The sequence below is a fragment of the Monodon monoceros genome, unplaced genomic scaffold (assembly GCF_005190385.1).
Source record: "Monodon monoceros isolate NGI ecotype Baffin Bay Population unplaced genomic scaffold, NGI_Narwhal_1 Super_Scaffold_10, whole genome shotgun sequence".
In the NCBI taxonomy this organism is placed as follows: domain Eukaryota; kingdom Metazoa; phylum Chordata; class Mammalia; order Artiodactyla; family Monodontidae; genus Monodon; species Monodon monoceros.
The window spans coordinates 35,078,357-35,091,452 of NW_021703766.1; the positions used below are offsets into that span (position 1 = coordinate 35,078,357).

Genomic DNA, 13,096 nt, shown 5'->3' on the forward strand with positions numbered 1-13,096 from the left:
ACATTTTTAAATGTTCCTTAACACATAAGCTATAGGTATGTTTTCTCACAACTTGCAACTACGAAACAGAGGTTCATGCTTTCCCAAAGCATCTTCCAATATGAGCCACCGAGAACAAAACAACGAACATAACATGCAAATCTCATTCTAATAATGTCAGATTAATCAGAGACACAGTTCTTACAGTTTAATGTATTTTTATAGAAAGGGTGTCAAAAATGCAAAGCCTTAATTATCTTTTTTCCTTATTATTCATACTCACACTGCAAACCAGCCTCCTTGAAAGAAAGTTTAAAATGCAAACATAATAAATTTGTTACCAAAGATTTCTTACCTCCTCCTACTTGCCTGCTATTGCACTTAATAGACTTAACTCTAAAAGTTATGGGTCATTATTTATGAAATGCTATTGGGCCAAAATGAATATAAAAATATAATATTTAATTATAACTAATTTATAATTGCATTCAAATGAGATTCCAGGAAAGCTGAGGCACAGACACCACCCCACCCCCACATCCACCGTCACACAGACATCAAGGTTAGTTTGGGTATACCCTGATGGTAGAGGCTTTAGGCTAGCAGGTAAGTACCATAAATGTCCTTTCCATTCAAGGTAACACAAAGAGCCCTTTAAGAAAAAGATATACATTATGCCTTGGCTTTTGGTGGTGTTGGGGGGGGTGGCTCTAGACAAATGAAAAGGAAGGAAATCAGAGATTAAACCGAGAAGTATTCTACCTATGTCCTCGAATGTCAGACTGATCACACACGCCTCCAAGTGCGATCCTGTGGAACTCTCGGCCCAGAGTCTTGGCCACTGATCTTCCCACGCTTGTTTTACCAACGCCAGGAGGGCCGACAAAGCACAGAATGGGGCCCTTCAGGTTGTTTTTCAGCTGTCTGACAGCCAAGTATTCCAGCACTCTTTTCTTCAATTTTTCCATGGCATAATGGTCATTATCCAGAAGAATCCGAGCTGCTCGAATGTCCAGACGGTCTGTCAAGCAACCCAACAGAAACAATCTGAGCATGTGGAACTCCTTTCCAGGCTGGTAAGAGTCAAAATAGTTTTTTGAAAAAAGATGTGACAAGAACAGGCTTGGTTTCTTCTAAATGAGTCTTCAGGGAGACCCGGACTTGGTTTTCTTGCTTAAAAAGATTTAGTACTTACAGAAATAGTAGACACTACATAATTAAAAACTCAAGGAGTTAATACTCATTTCGTTCGGAATGATTTTCTAGGTACACATTTCTATGGAGACATAATTTCTACATATTCTATTTGTGCTGGCATTTGTTCTTTTTTTAAAGTGTTTTTTTCTTATTACAATTAGTTATATATGCTCATTCCAGAAAGCCCTATGACACTAATAAAAGGAAAAGGAAATAGTCACCCATAATTTCATTTCTCCCCTAGAGAACATCACTACCTTCACTTCAGTACGTATTATTCCAGATTCTGTGTGTGAGGGGGTGAGTGTGTGTGTGTATGCGTGCACACACGCTTACATACCTATTTTCAAACTAAGATTATATGGGTCTTCAAGTTTTGTAAAATGTTTTTTCACTTAATATATTACAGACATCTTTCAGTGTCAAATGTATTGTTCAGTAACAGTTTAGTGGGTACCTATTATTCCATTACTTAATTATCCACACTCATTTAACTAATTCCCTATTGCTGAGCATTTAGGTTATCCACAAATCTTTACAGTTATAAAGCATGCTTCACTGCGCATCCTTGTAACTAAATCTCCACATATATCTGTAATTATTTCCTTCAGCTAATCTTCTAAAACAGAAGGGCTGGGTCAAAAAGAAAATTAAGTCAAAAAAAAAATTAAGACATAAAGAACTGCCTAAGTTCTATCCATTAAAGTCTCACCAGAAATGTATGAATTAGGCCCTGTTTCTAGAGCCAAGCTTTCATTAGGTTTACTGATGTGCTTCAGGCTCTGAAATAATCACAGATTAAACACTAGGTCATGGAAGCCAAAAGGAATTCATCAGCTGGGTGGCAGCTAGAGGATAATCCACAGCCACAATACTGACAGTGAAGAAGAAAATGGAAGAGAGAAAAACACACACAAGTCCACTCTTTCAATCAGTTATTTGGAACCTGTTATACATTTTTCCTACAAGAAAAAAAAAAATGACTTAAATGGTAGTCTGGTTCCCAAACTAGTCTACAAAAACCCAGGTAAGCAGTAATGTATGTAATTTAATTATAGTACTATTCATTTTAGTCAGAGTCCTGGCTGCGTGATTTGGAAAGGGAAGAATAAAATTTCTTTCCCTTTCCTGGCTTCAGAAGCCAACCAATGAATATATGAATAAATGAAATATGGAAAGTTTCCTGTTGCATGATGCTAACCCTGACACTAAAACCTACCATAGTAAACAAACGAACAAACAAAAACACTTCAGACCAATTCCATTTTGCACAGCTCTAAATATTAAAATGCTTGTAAATCAAATCTATTCAAAGAGTAATCTACTAAGTCCCAGTGGGATTTATTTTAGTTATGCAAAGATGGTTCAATATTCAGTTATCAACATATTTATTATATCATCATGTCCAAGGAGAAACACTTTCCATCAAAATGTCATTTTGTACCTAAAAAGGCACTTGTTGTATGCAACATCCATTCCTAATTAACATTTAGTAAACTAAGAATAGACTTCTATGTACTTTAGAAAAAAATGAAAACAGTGAAGCAATGTCTTCTAATATGCCACGTAAAGACAATTTTAAAAGTTCTTTAAAACTTTTAAGGAAAGATAATTTCCATGTTACGTATTGTTGTATATCTTTTCTATACAGGATGTATCTTTTCTGAATATTATTTTTAATGATTCAGAATGTGTTTCCTATTATGAATAATACCTGTGATTAAACATAAAAAATTTAAAACTTACATGAACATATATTTTTCTATTTACAATTAGAAGATTGAAATGGCATCTACTGGCTCCCTCCATTCAAGATGGAAAATCAACAAACTTATTTCCTCCAACTCATTCCTCTCTGCTTTTGATAATCTCTACTTAGGTAAGCTTCCCTTTACAAGAATTATGAAAGACATTTTCACAGTTTTATGATCTTACTCATAACTATTTAGACCTAAGTCTATATAGTACTGGTTTAGAAGCTCAACATGACTACTTCTGTACCACAATTTACCCATCTTCAGTTCTCCACTGAAATGATGAACAATGAGAAGTGTTTTCACGATGGGTACATGAGTGCTATGTATCTCTAATGCTGACCACATCCAGCAGAAACTCTCTGAGCTGTAAAGGGGAAAAAAAAAAAGCTTTGCCTTGTTTTCATATTTTCTTGGTTATTTCAGTGAAGAGTGGGAGCTAGCACTCTGCATTCAAATAAACATTTTGCCCTCAACTCTCCACAATTACATTGTATGAACCTGACAAAAATTCCTAGCTACTAGTTAATTTCACTTTACAAATAGGACAAGTGGGGAGGGGAGGAAGCCAAGAGCAATTTACTAGGCTACTAATAGCAAATAATAAAACCTGCAATTTTAATATTCTCAGGCCATTATACTATATACGCCCTGCATTTCTCTTAAGTCATTAGTTAAAATAAATCCTGAAGCACAGAAAAACATTACCAAAAGAACACCAAAATTTCAAAACAAGACCCCTGGTGTTACCAAGTTACCTAGATGTGCTGCTTCACCTTGTGCGCTAGCCCTACTGTCAACAGAGAAAATAACAGGGTTTGGAAATTACCACCACTCCATCAATGACACGAATAAATACCTATCAAACACACACCAAAATGGAAGATGTTTCATTTCACGCAGATGAAGTGAAATCAGAGCAGTTAAACATGTACAGTTTACTTTTTTTTTTTTTTTTTTTTTTTTTTGCTGTACATAGGCCTCTCACTGTTGTGTGGCCCTCTCCTGTTGCGGAGCACAGGCTCGCGACGCGCAGGCTCAGCGGCCATGGCTCATGGGCCCAGCCGCTCCGCAGCACATGGGATCTTCCCGGACCAGGGCACGAACCCGTGTCCCCTGCATCGGCAGGCGGACTCTCAACCACTGCGCCACCAGGGAAGCCCAAACATGTAAAGTTTAAATGTAACTTTCTTTCCCAGGTCTAAACTAACAGGGAGCAGGACCCTCTCCAAATCTCACAGAATAGGACCACTTCACTTAAAAGTAGGCAATGGAGAGTGAGGAGTTAACCGAAGACGATCTGAACCAAAATGTATTTCCTAACAGCCCAGCTAGATCCAGACAGACATCAGAACTCAAACTGACCAAGTGACAAGTAGGGGCTAATTCAATGGGAATGCATGCTCCCCTGCATTCATCTTACTACGGCATTTCTAGAAAATTTTGAATTAAGAATGAAACTAAGAAATTCAGCTTCAGTTTTTCTGGTAAAACACCGTCAACTAGAAGGCAATATTCTGTCATGAATGTAAACATGAAATAAATTAAGAAATAAATTTACCGACATAGTCCACAGCAGCTTTATATACAGTTGCCAAAAACCTAGAAACAACCTACATGTCCAACAACAGGTAAATGGATAAATCAATTACTGATAAATGCAGTAACATGGAGCTTTAAAATAATTATGCTGAGTGAAGGAACCAAAAAAAAAGGGGGGGCACATACTATATCATTCCATTTATATAAAATTTTAGCCACACACATTAATGTGTTAAGTGAGCCTATCAAAAAAAAACTAATTAATATAGGGTTGTTTTAACCTTAACACTGCCCCAGCATAGTTAACTTAACACAAATATGCTTCATTCTGGGCCCTCTTTGAGACAAAAATAATTTTTTTGAATGCTCAACACCAGAGAGCATGGTCCTCTGTAGATTAACCGAAAAGTATTTTTTTTTTAGAAAAGTATTTTTTAATATTAAAAATTCAACATCCTGAAATCTAGTATGTATATCATACCTCATGTGGGGCATAAACGTGCATTTTAGGGCTAATGCTTCAAAATTTCTAGCATTGTTTTAAATGTAAGAGTTTTATTAGCCAGGATAATATATCTGTTCAATTTTCAAAAGTCAACCATACAGCTATACTTATGCCAAAACTAGTTCAGGCAATCAACGCCCTGCTGAACTCAACAAACCTTGTATGTAAACTTGACAAAAGAGTGTCCAATAACAGACATAAATTCAAATAAAATGATTCTGAAGATTCTGAAAGACGACTGAGTATATTTCTTACCCCAAGAGAAAATACATAACAAATACCTAAGAAAACTGGTATAAAATGCTCCTGATAGGTAGAAAAATTCTACTGAAGGATGGAGAGATGAAAAGAATTTAAGCTCTTTAAATAAGTTCTAGTGGGAGAAAAACAAACTTCCAAATGGTAAAACTGTTCCACTGTTATCCTGCCTTTATATGTAATTATTTCCTTTAGAAAACATAAAAATCTCTAGTACTGAGTTGGCACTTACTGCCAACTACCTCAAAACTGTTTTGTTTTCCTATGTTCCTGACAAAGAGCACATAAATATAAAAGTTTATTGTCTGACTATTGGTATTGAGAAACACATATTTCACCAATTACAGAAAATCTTACTTTCTCCACAATTAGGCGAAAGGTACTTCCATGAAGCACCTTCTTTTCCTTTTCATCCTAAAACCTACATGACACAAGTTTAGTCTCTAAATAGTTTACATCATGAACTACTATAACAGGAAGTCAATGGGGAGTATTTCAACAGAATTTGCTTGCGCTTCCTGAGTGACAATCAGACTGCAAAAAAAGGTGTTATTTTGTTTGCTCACCAGTTGTACTTTTGTTCCAGGGAAGTTCCACCATAAGTTCTAAATAATTTCTAGTCAGAGCATATTCTGGCATCGACTGAGGCATTTTTTTGAGCCTGTGTGGAAAGAATACATAGCAAATCTGTTCAAGAACATAGCAAATTCTGTAAAACAGAAAAACCAAGTATATCTCCCTTTCATGGCCAGATATATCACTCATTTTTGGCTAAACAAATCTGAAAAAAGTTTAAAAAATCTAGTTAATGAAATGATTATTTTGTTTTAAACAGATACTTGCAAACTGGTGGGGAACACTATACGTGATTCTATCCTTGAAATATGGCCTTATCAGTATCAGTATCTCACAGGGAGGGTCTAAGTCACACTTATCCATGATTTACTTAAGTGCCTAATCATGCATAATACAATAATTACATATTGTTTTGTATCAGAGATGAAGTCAGCTCACCAGATATTTAATAAAAAAATGCAACTTCCAAAATATATGCAGTGCGTAATAAGGTGTTCTGCACACAGATGTTCCGCATTTATTAACCAATATCAGAGTCAATATAAAATAAGCCTCAACAACATTTATATTCTTAACTGTGAACCTCAGAAGTCAAACCTTCAGTTACCGAGCAATCAGTTAGGTTGATTACAATTCACTCATAAAAGAAAATGCAATATAGTTACAACGTTACAAGTATGGAAAGGAAAAATGGGTTTTCTATTTAACCCTGAGATTATCCAGAAAATGTAATCAATCCATGTACCCTATCCTGTCATCAAGGTTCCCCTGTACTTTATCTTGTACAAAGAAAAAGTGACAGTCCCTACCCTCTAGAGTTTATAATCTAAGGAAGAAAACAGTAACTGAATAAACATTATTTCTAAGCAAAATATGGTGTTTTTTTTTGGCTGCGTTGGGCCTTCATTGCTGAGCGTGGGCTTTCTCTAGCTGTGGCGAGCCGGGGCTACTCTTTGTTATGGTGCGGTGTGTGCACTTCTCACTGTGGTGGCTTCTCTTGTTGCGGAGCACAGGCTCTAGGCGTGCGGGCTTCAGCAGTCGTGGCTCACAGGCTCTAGAGCACAGGCTCAGTAGTTGTGGCGCACGGGCTTAGTTGCTCCGCGGCATGTGGGATCTTCTCAGACCAGGGCTCGGACCATACACAAAAATATACTCCAAATGGATTAAAGACTTAAATGTAAGACCAGACACTATAAAACTCTTAGAGGAAAACAGGAAAAGCACTCTTCAACATAAACCACAGCAAGATCTTTTTTGACTCACCTCCTAGAGTAACAGAGATAAAAACAGAAATAAACAAATGGGACATAAACTTAAAAGCTTTTGCACAGCAAAGGAAACCATAAACAAGACAAAAAGACAACCCTCAGAATGGGAGAAAATATTTCCAAATGAAACAGACAAAGGATTAATCTCCAAAATCTACAAACAGCTCATGGAGCTCAATATCAAAAAAACAAACAATCCAGTTAAAAAATGGGCAGAAGACCTTAATAGACATTTTACCAAAGAAGACACAGATGGCCAAGAGGCACATGAAAAGATGCTCAACATCACTAATTATTAGAGAAATGCAAATCAAAACTACAATGAGGTGTCACCTCACACCAGCCAGAATGGCCATCATCAAAAAATCTAGAAACAATAAATGCTGGAAAGGGTGTGGTGAAAAGGGAACCCTTCTGCACTGTTGGTGGGAGTGTAAATTGATACAACCACTATGGAAAACAGTATGGAGGTTCCTTAAAAAACTAAAAATAGAACTACCATATGACCCAGCAATCCCACTACTGGGCATATACCCTGAGAAAACCATAACTCAAAAAGACACATGTACCACAATGTTCACTGCAGCTCTATTTACAATAGCCAGGTCATGGAAGCAACCTAAGTGTCCATCGACAGGTGAATGGATAAAGAAGATGTGGCACATATATACAATGGAATATTACTCAGCCATATAATGAAACAATAAAATTGAGTTATTTGTACTGAGGTGGATGGACCTAGCGTCTATCATACGGAGTGAAGTAAGTCAGAAAGAGAAAAACAAATACCGTATGCTAACGCATATATATGAAATCCAAAAAAATGGTACTGATGAGCCTAGTTGCAGGGCAGGAATAAAGAGGTGGACACAGAGAATGGACCTGAGGACACAGGGTGGGAGAGGGAACCTGGGGTGAAGTGAGAGTAGCATCGACATATATACACTACCGAACGTAAAATAGTTGGCTGGTGGGAAGCAGCATCATAGCACAGGGAGATCAGCTTGGTGCTTTGCGATGACCTAGAGGGGTGGGATAGGGAGGATGGGAGGGGGGCTCAAGAGGGAGGGGATGTGGGGACTTGTGTATGCATATGGCTGATTCACTTTGTTGTACAACAGAAACTAACACAGTATTGTGAAGCAATTATACTCCAATAAAGATTTATTAAAAAAAAAAGACTATGAAAAGGCACTTGCAATAGTGATCACGTTTGATAGCATACAGTAGGTGGAAGAGTTGTATCATTTATACTCAGCATTTGAGGAAAAGACTAGTGAAAGTGGTATTGATTCAGGAGTATTAAGAACATTTTGAGAATCAGATTCTGGTGGAGGAATGAAGAGGAAAAAGCACTCCACAGATCACAGCTATAACCTGAGAATTAGGAAAGCCATAAAGATAAATATAACAGTTGACAACGGAAAGGTAAGATGAATAGAGTGGTCCATGACTATACTAAACATAAGAAAAGGAGAAAGATCAAAGAATATGAAACAAATGACTCAGCTTTGTAATGCAAAGTAGCACATTCATTTCCATAAGCAACAATTTTTAACGTTAATAAGCAAAATGAAAATACTAGTGAACGAACAGCTTCTACAATTTACCTTTTTATCTCTTTGACGCAGACTTTGTGGGCCTGGTCTGGCATACTGGATGTTCGTATTTTTTTCTCTAGCATGACAATGTCATCATTGTCTTCGTCCTCATCCTCATCTTCTAAAGTACCCGGGATGTGTGTAATCCTCCTGATAGGGCGTATTGCTATAACCTAAAGCATAAAGTAGAGAAGTAAAACCACATGTCAAAATAAATTGGAAACGAAGTATCGAGCTAGACATATCCATTTTTATGGCTAGAGTCTAAATCTTTAGGAACTAAAGTTCAGAAAAAGTAGGACGCACATGCACATATGGAGGGAGCAGGATTTAAAAAGCAGACCAAGATAAGGTGGACATGATTCTTCCATACATGCTAACACTACCAGCATGAGACAGAAAAAAAAAATGCAAGGAACTGGCTACTAGAAATAATTAAAACATCTAAGAATTGCCTTTTCTTGAGCTACTACTGCAGCCACTATTTTCTTGATAAACTTATGACCACTTAACCATTTGGCAACTGAATAAATTCCATTTTGCCCCCTACACTACAAAGTTTCTCTCTAACATCTTTAATCTTTCCACCATTGCTTCTATTCTGTTTGTCGTCAACAGACAGAAAAGTCCTCCTCCTTTCAAAATATTTTATCTTACCTATGGTCCCTTCCAGTTATACATTATTTAATTCCCTTGTGATATTCTGCTTTTCCAACAAGAGGCTTTAACCACCACTTCCCCTTTCCTACCAATTACTTAGTAATTTGTACTTTGTACTTTGGCTTTTGTCTCCATTGTGCTGAAATTGTTCTTTGAAATCCAACAACATTCTCCTTTGCCAAGTCAAATGGTCTTATTTAAGTTCTCTTTCTCCATGACTCTCTATCATATTTTAAAACTACCTGCTCTTTAGAAATTCTCAACTCATTAATATCATGAATCAACTCTAGCCATTACTGGAGCAAAATGGTATACTGGTATTTAATTTAAATGTCTTGGAAGTTATTTTTTAACCTATGAAATTACCTATTTAATACATTCAAATATATAAAGTTAAAAACATAAAACAGTAAAAAAAAAAGTTATTTTATAAAAACAGAAATATTAAATACATACTTTTATTCTCACATAAGTCATTAGCAGACAAAATTAATAAAATATTTTAAAGTATGAAAAACTAAAAATAAAATATTTAAGTGAGATTTTTTAAAAGCACATCAATTATTTCATTGCTGAGACAAAAGTACTGTTTTATGCAATTTTTCCCCAGCCGCTAAAAGAGAACTTCGAACTCTTCGGGGAATAGGCAAGGAGACAGTTTTAGGCAAACTCCAAAAATTGTCCTCTGATTCCTACATTTTCAAGTAACAGTTGCTTGTTTGATAGTTTTCTGGAGCAACTTTCTTTTTAAGCAATGGTAATATTAGTTGCTAGCAAGCTGTAAGTTTTCTGCCTCCCAATGCAGTGTGTGCACTGGCTTGTCCTTTTGCACAAAATAAATAACTGAGTTGATCTGATCTCAAGCCAGAAATAATTCAGATTTGTGGTGTTTGCTTTCAATGGCATGGTATTCTAGAACACCAACCACCAGATGAGCTACTCCCATCTCTCTCATTCTCAGCCTACTTTCCTGCTCCTTCTTTAGTCCCACCAGGGAGGAATCCTTCATGTCTGCTCTTCTGTCTCCACAATGTCTTCTCTTCAATGGAGGAACACTTCTGTGCTGATGACCATCAAATCTGTAACATTATTCTCAACCTTCCACTGAATCTCCAACAGCCTTCTGGTTCTCCAACAGCTTTCTTAGAACCATCATTTTCACTCTTGTCCACATCAAATATGTTTTCCTGAACCTAACTCTGCCCACACATAACAACAGTAAAACCAACAGCTCAAAGTAGTCTTCAGACAGATCGTATCATCCATACAAATGCACAAATCAATAGAGAAGTGAAGGATTATTTGATAATGGTGTTAGGTCAAATAAAAAGGGAACAAATATAACTGCTATCTTTACCTTATTAACAGGGCAAAATAAAATACATATAGGTTAAAAAGTTAAATACTTTTTAAAAATCAACAAAAGGAAAACTAAAAGGAAAGTGGATATTATCAAATCCCGGGAGGATAGAGGACTCTAAGCTTAGAAGAAGGGAAAAGACTAACAGTTTGTATATGAAAATTGAAACTTTTGTAAGCTAAAACAAAAAAGTCAGCCAAAAAACTTTAAAAAGTAAAAACAATTAAATTTTTAAGAAAGCCTTTTAGGAAACAATTCTGTGGTATGTTCTTAATACTGTATACAATAAAAAAAGTCATACTCAAAGACACTCATCGTGGTTATTTGCCAATTTTTAAAATACTGAAAACATCACACGATGTTTGGCAGAAAGAAAAATGGCTTAGTAAACTATCCCTTTCAATGATTACCAAAACAAAAACAAAAAATGAGAAAATGTCTACATGCTTAAAAGGAAAAAAAAAAAGATCCAGACAAGGAGAAGTAGCAGGGGGAAACAAACTAAAATTCAAAATTGTATCAGTAACTTGAGTGTAAGAGACAATGAACTTGTTTCTTCTTGTTCCTTTCTTTCTTTATTCCCCCATTTTTTTTCTTCAAAAAAAAAAAACCCTGAATCTCACATCACACAAAAACAACAAGGAACCTGAAGAAATGGATTAAAAGAAGCATTTACCCGCTTATCATCATCTTGCTTGTGTTTTCTGGTTTTCTGAAGCAATTTCAGGCCTTCGATTTGTCTGACAAGCAGTGGTATGGTCATCTTGAACCGTTCCTCCAGACTCACAGCATCTAAAATCTGAGGAAATGTATAGCATCTCTCTCTCAGAAACACATGCTCCAAAAACAAGGCAGTCAAGACTCATGACTTAAATTGAGTAGAAAAGACAATTCTATCAATATTCACAGCTACACTATGGCTAACACAACCAAATTATCAGCAAGGTAATCTGACACAAATATCAGAATCCTAAAAAAAACAAGAATAGGGCTTCCCTGGTGGCACAGTGGTTGAGAGTCCGCCTGCCGATGCAGGGGAAACAGGTTCGTGCCCTGGTCCGGGAAGATCCCACATGCTGCGGAGCGGCTGGGCCCGTGAGCCATGGCCGCTGAGCCTGCGTGTCCGGAGCCTGTGCTCCTCAATGGGAGAGGCCACAGCAGTGAGAGGCCCACGTACCGCAAAAAAAAAAAAAAAAAAAAAGAAGAATAAAAATACCTTGAGTTTCCACTTAAAGATGAAGCCTTATGTATTGTTCCAAGAGCAAGAACAAAACACATTTTATGTCAACTCTTTCTGGGAATTATTCTCTTAAAGCCCAGTCTACATATTAGGTCTATACAAACTTTAGGTTCAAAATATTAAATTTTTACATACACAAGAGACTAGGAGCACTTTTAACCAACCTCCACTAACGATTTGTCTGAGTGACTAATACTCTCTGGTCCTTCAGTAAAACACCCTTGCTAAGCCTACAGCCAGGTCACTCTCTAGAGCTCCTGCCTTCTCTGTTCCTACCAGCTGAACCGAATTCTTGTGTTTAAACCCAGCCTGTCTGCATTAGTTGCACTTGCTAGTATAATTGTTAGACTGAAGTATTAAATAAACTGGGGATTTATTTAATAAATAAGGAGGGTTGTTTCAATGAAAACTAACTTTAATGTTCTAGGAAGATTCAATAAAGCAGACTGCTTAAAAGTACTACAAAAATAAATGTGCAAGAAAACTTTTATAGTTTGCAGGAAAGACATTCAAATCTAAGAGTCCGCATTTGGATTATTTTTCAAGTATCTTTGAAACTCATTTCACTTTAAATAAACAAAAACTGAAAATCATAAAAAATCATAAATATCGCATCATAGGGGTGGTTAACATAAGAAACCTGAAGAATTCTAAAAAAGCAGGCCTATACACAAGGGAAAGGTCACGGCTCCACACTTTTAAAAGTAGTGAGACATGGGCTTCCCTGGTGGCGCAGTGGTTGAGAGTCCGCCTGCCGATGCAGGGGACACGGGTTTGTGCCCCAGTCTGGGAGGATCCCACATGCCGCGGAGCGGCTAGGCCCATGAGCCATGGCCGCTGAGCCTGCGTGTCCGGAGCCTGTGCTCCGCAATGGGAGAGGCCACAACAGTGAGAGGCCCGCGTACCGTAAAAAAAAAAAAAAAAAGTAGTGAGACAAAGCATATTTATATATTTAAGTTAAATTAAATATTTACCTTTTTTATTATTCTAGCTTTAACCTTTTCCACAAATTGACAGACTACCAGTACTGATAATGCAAATACAAGAACTGCCTAAGTATACAAAAATGTAAAGCAATCACTGTAAAAGTCAACTTAAGCCTCGTAAAAGCATCTTAACTACTTCTGAGTCTCCAGTATCTTACCTGAAAGTCAAA

At 36.7% G+C, this 13,096-nt stretch overlaps 1 protein-coding gene across 1 annotated transcript in view; it reads right to left on the reverse strand.

Annotated features, from left to right (window-relative positions):
• LONP2 (lon peptidase 2, peroxisomal) overlaps positions 1–13,096 on the reverse strand; it is a 98,257-nt gene that overhangs the window by 73,907 nt on the left and 11,254 nt on the right. The window contains exons 4-7 of the mRNA XM_029206889.1: positions 11,377–11,499; positions 8,690–8,853; positions 5,802–5,896; positions 742–1,000 (exon numbers count right to left, since the gene is read on the reverse strand). Of these exons, the coding sequence (XP_029062722.1) occupies positions 742–1,000; positions 5,802–5,896; positions 8,690–8,853; positions 11,377–11,499 (641 nt within the window). The remainder of the gene's footprint in view (positions 1–741; positions 1,001–5,801; positions 5,897–8,689; positions 8,854–11,376; positions 11,500–13,096) is intronic.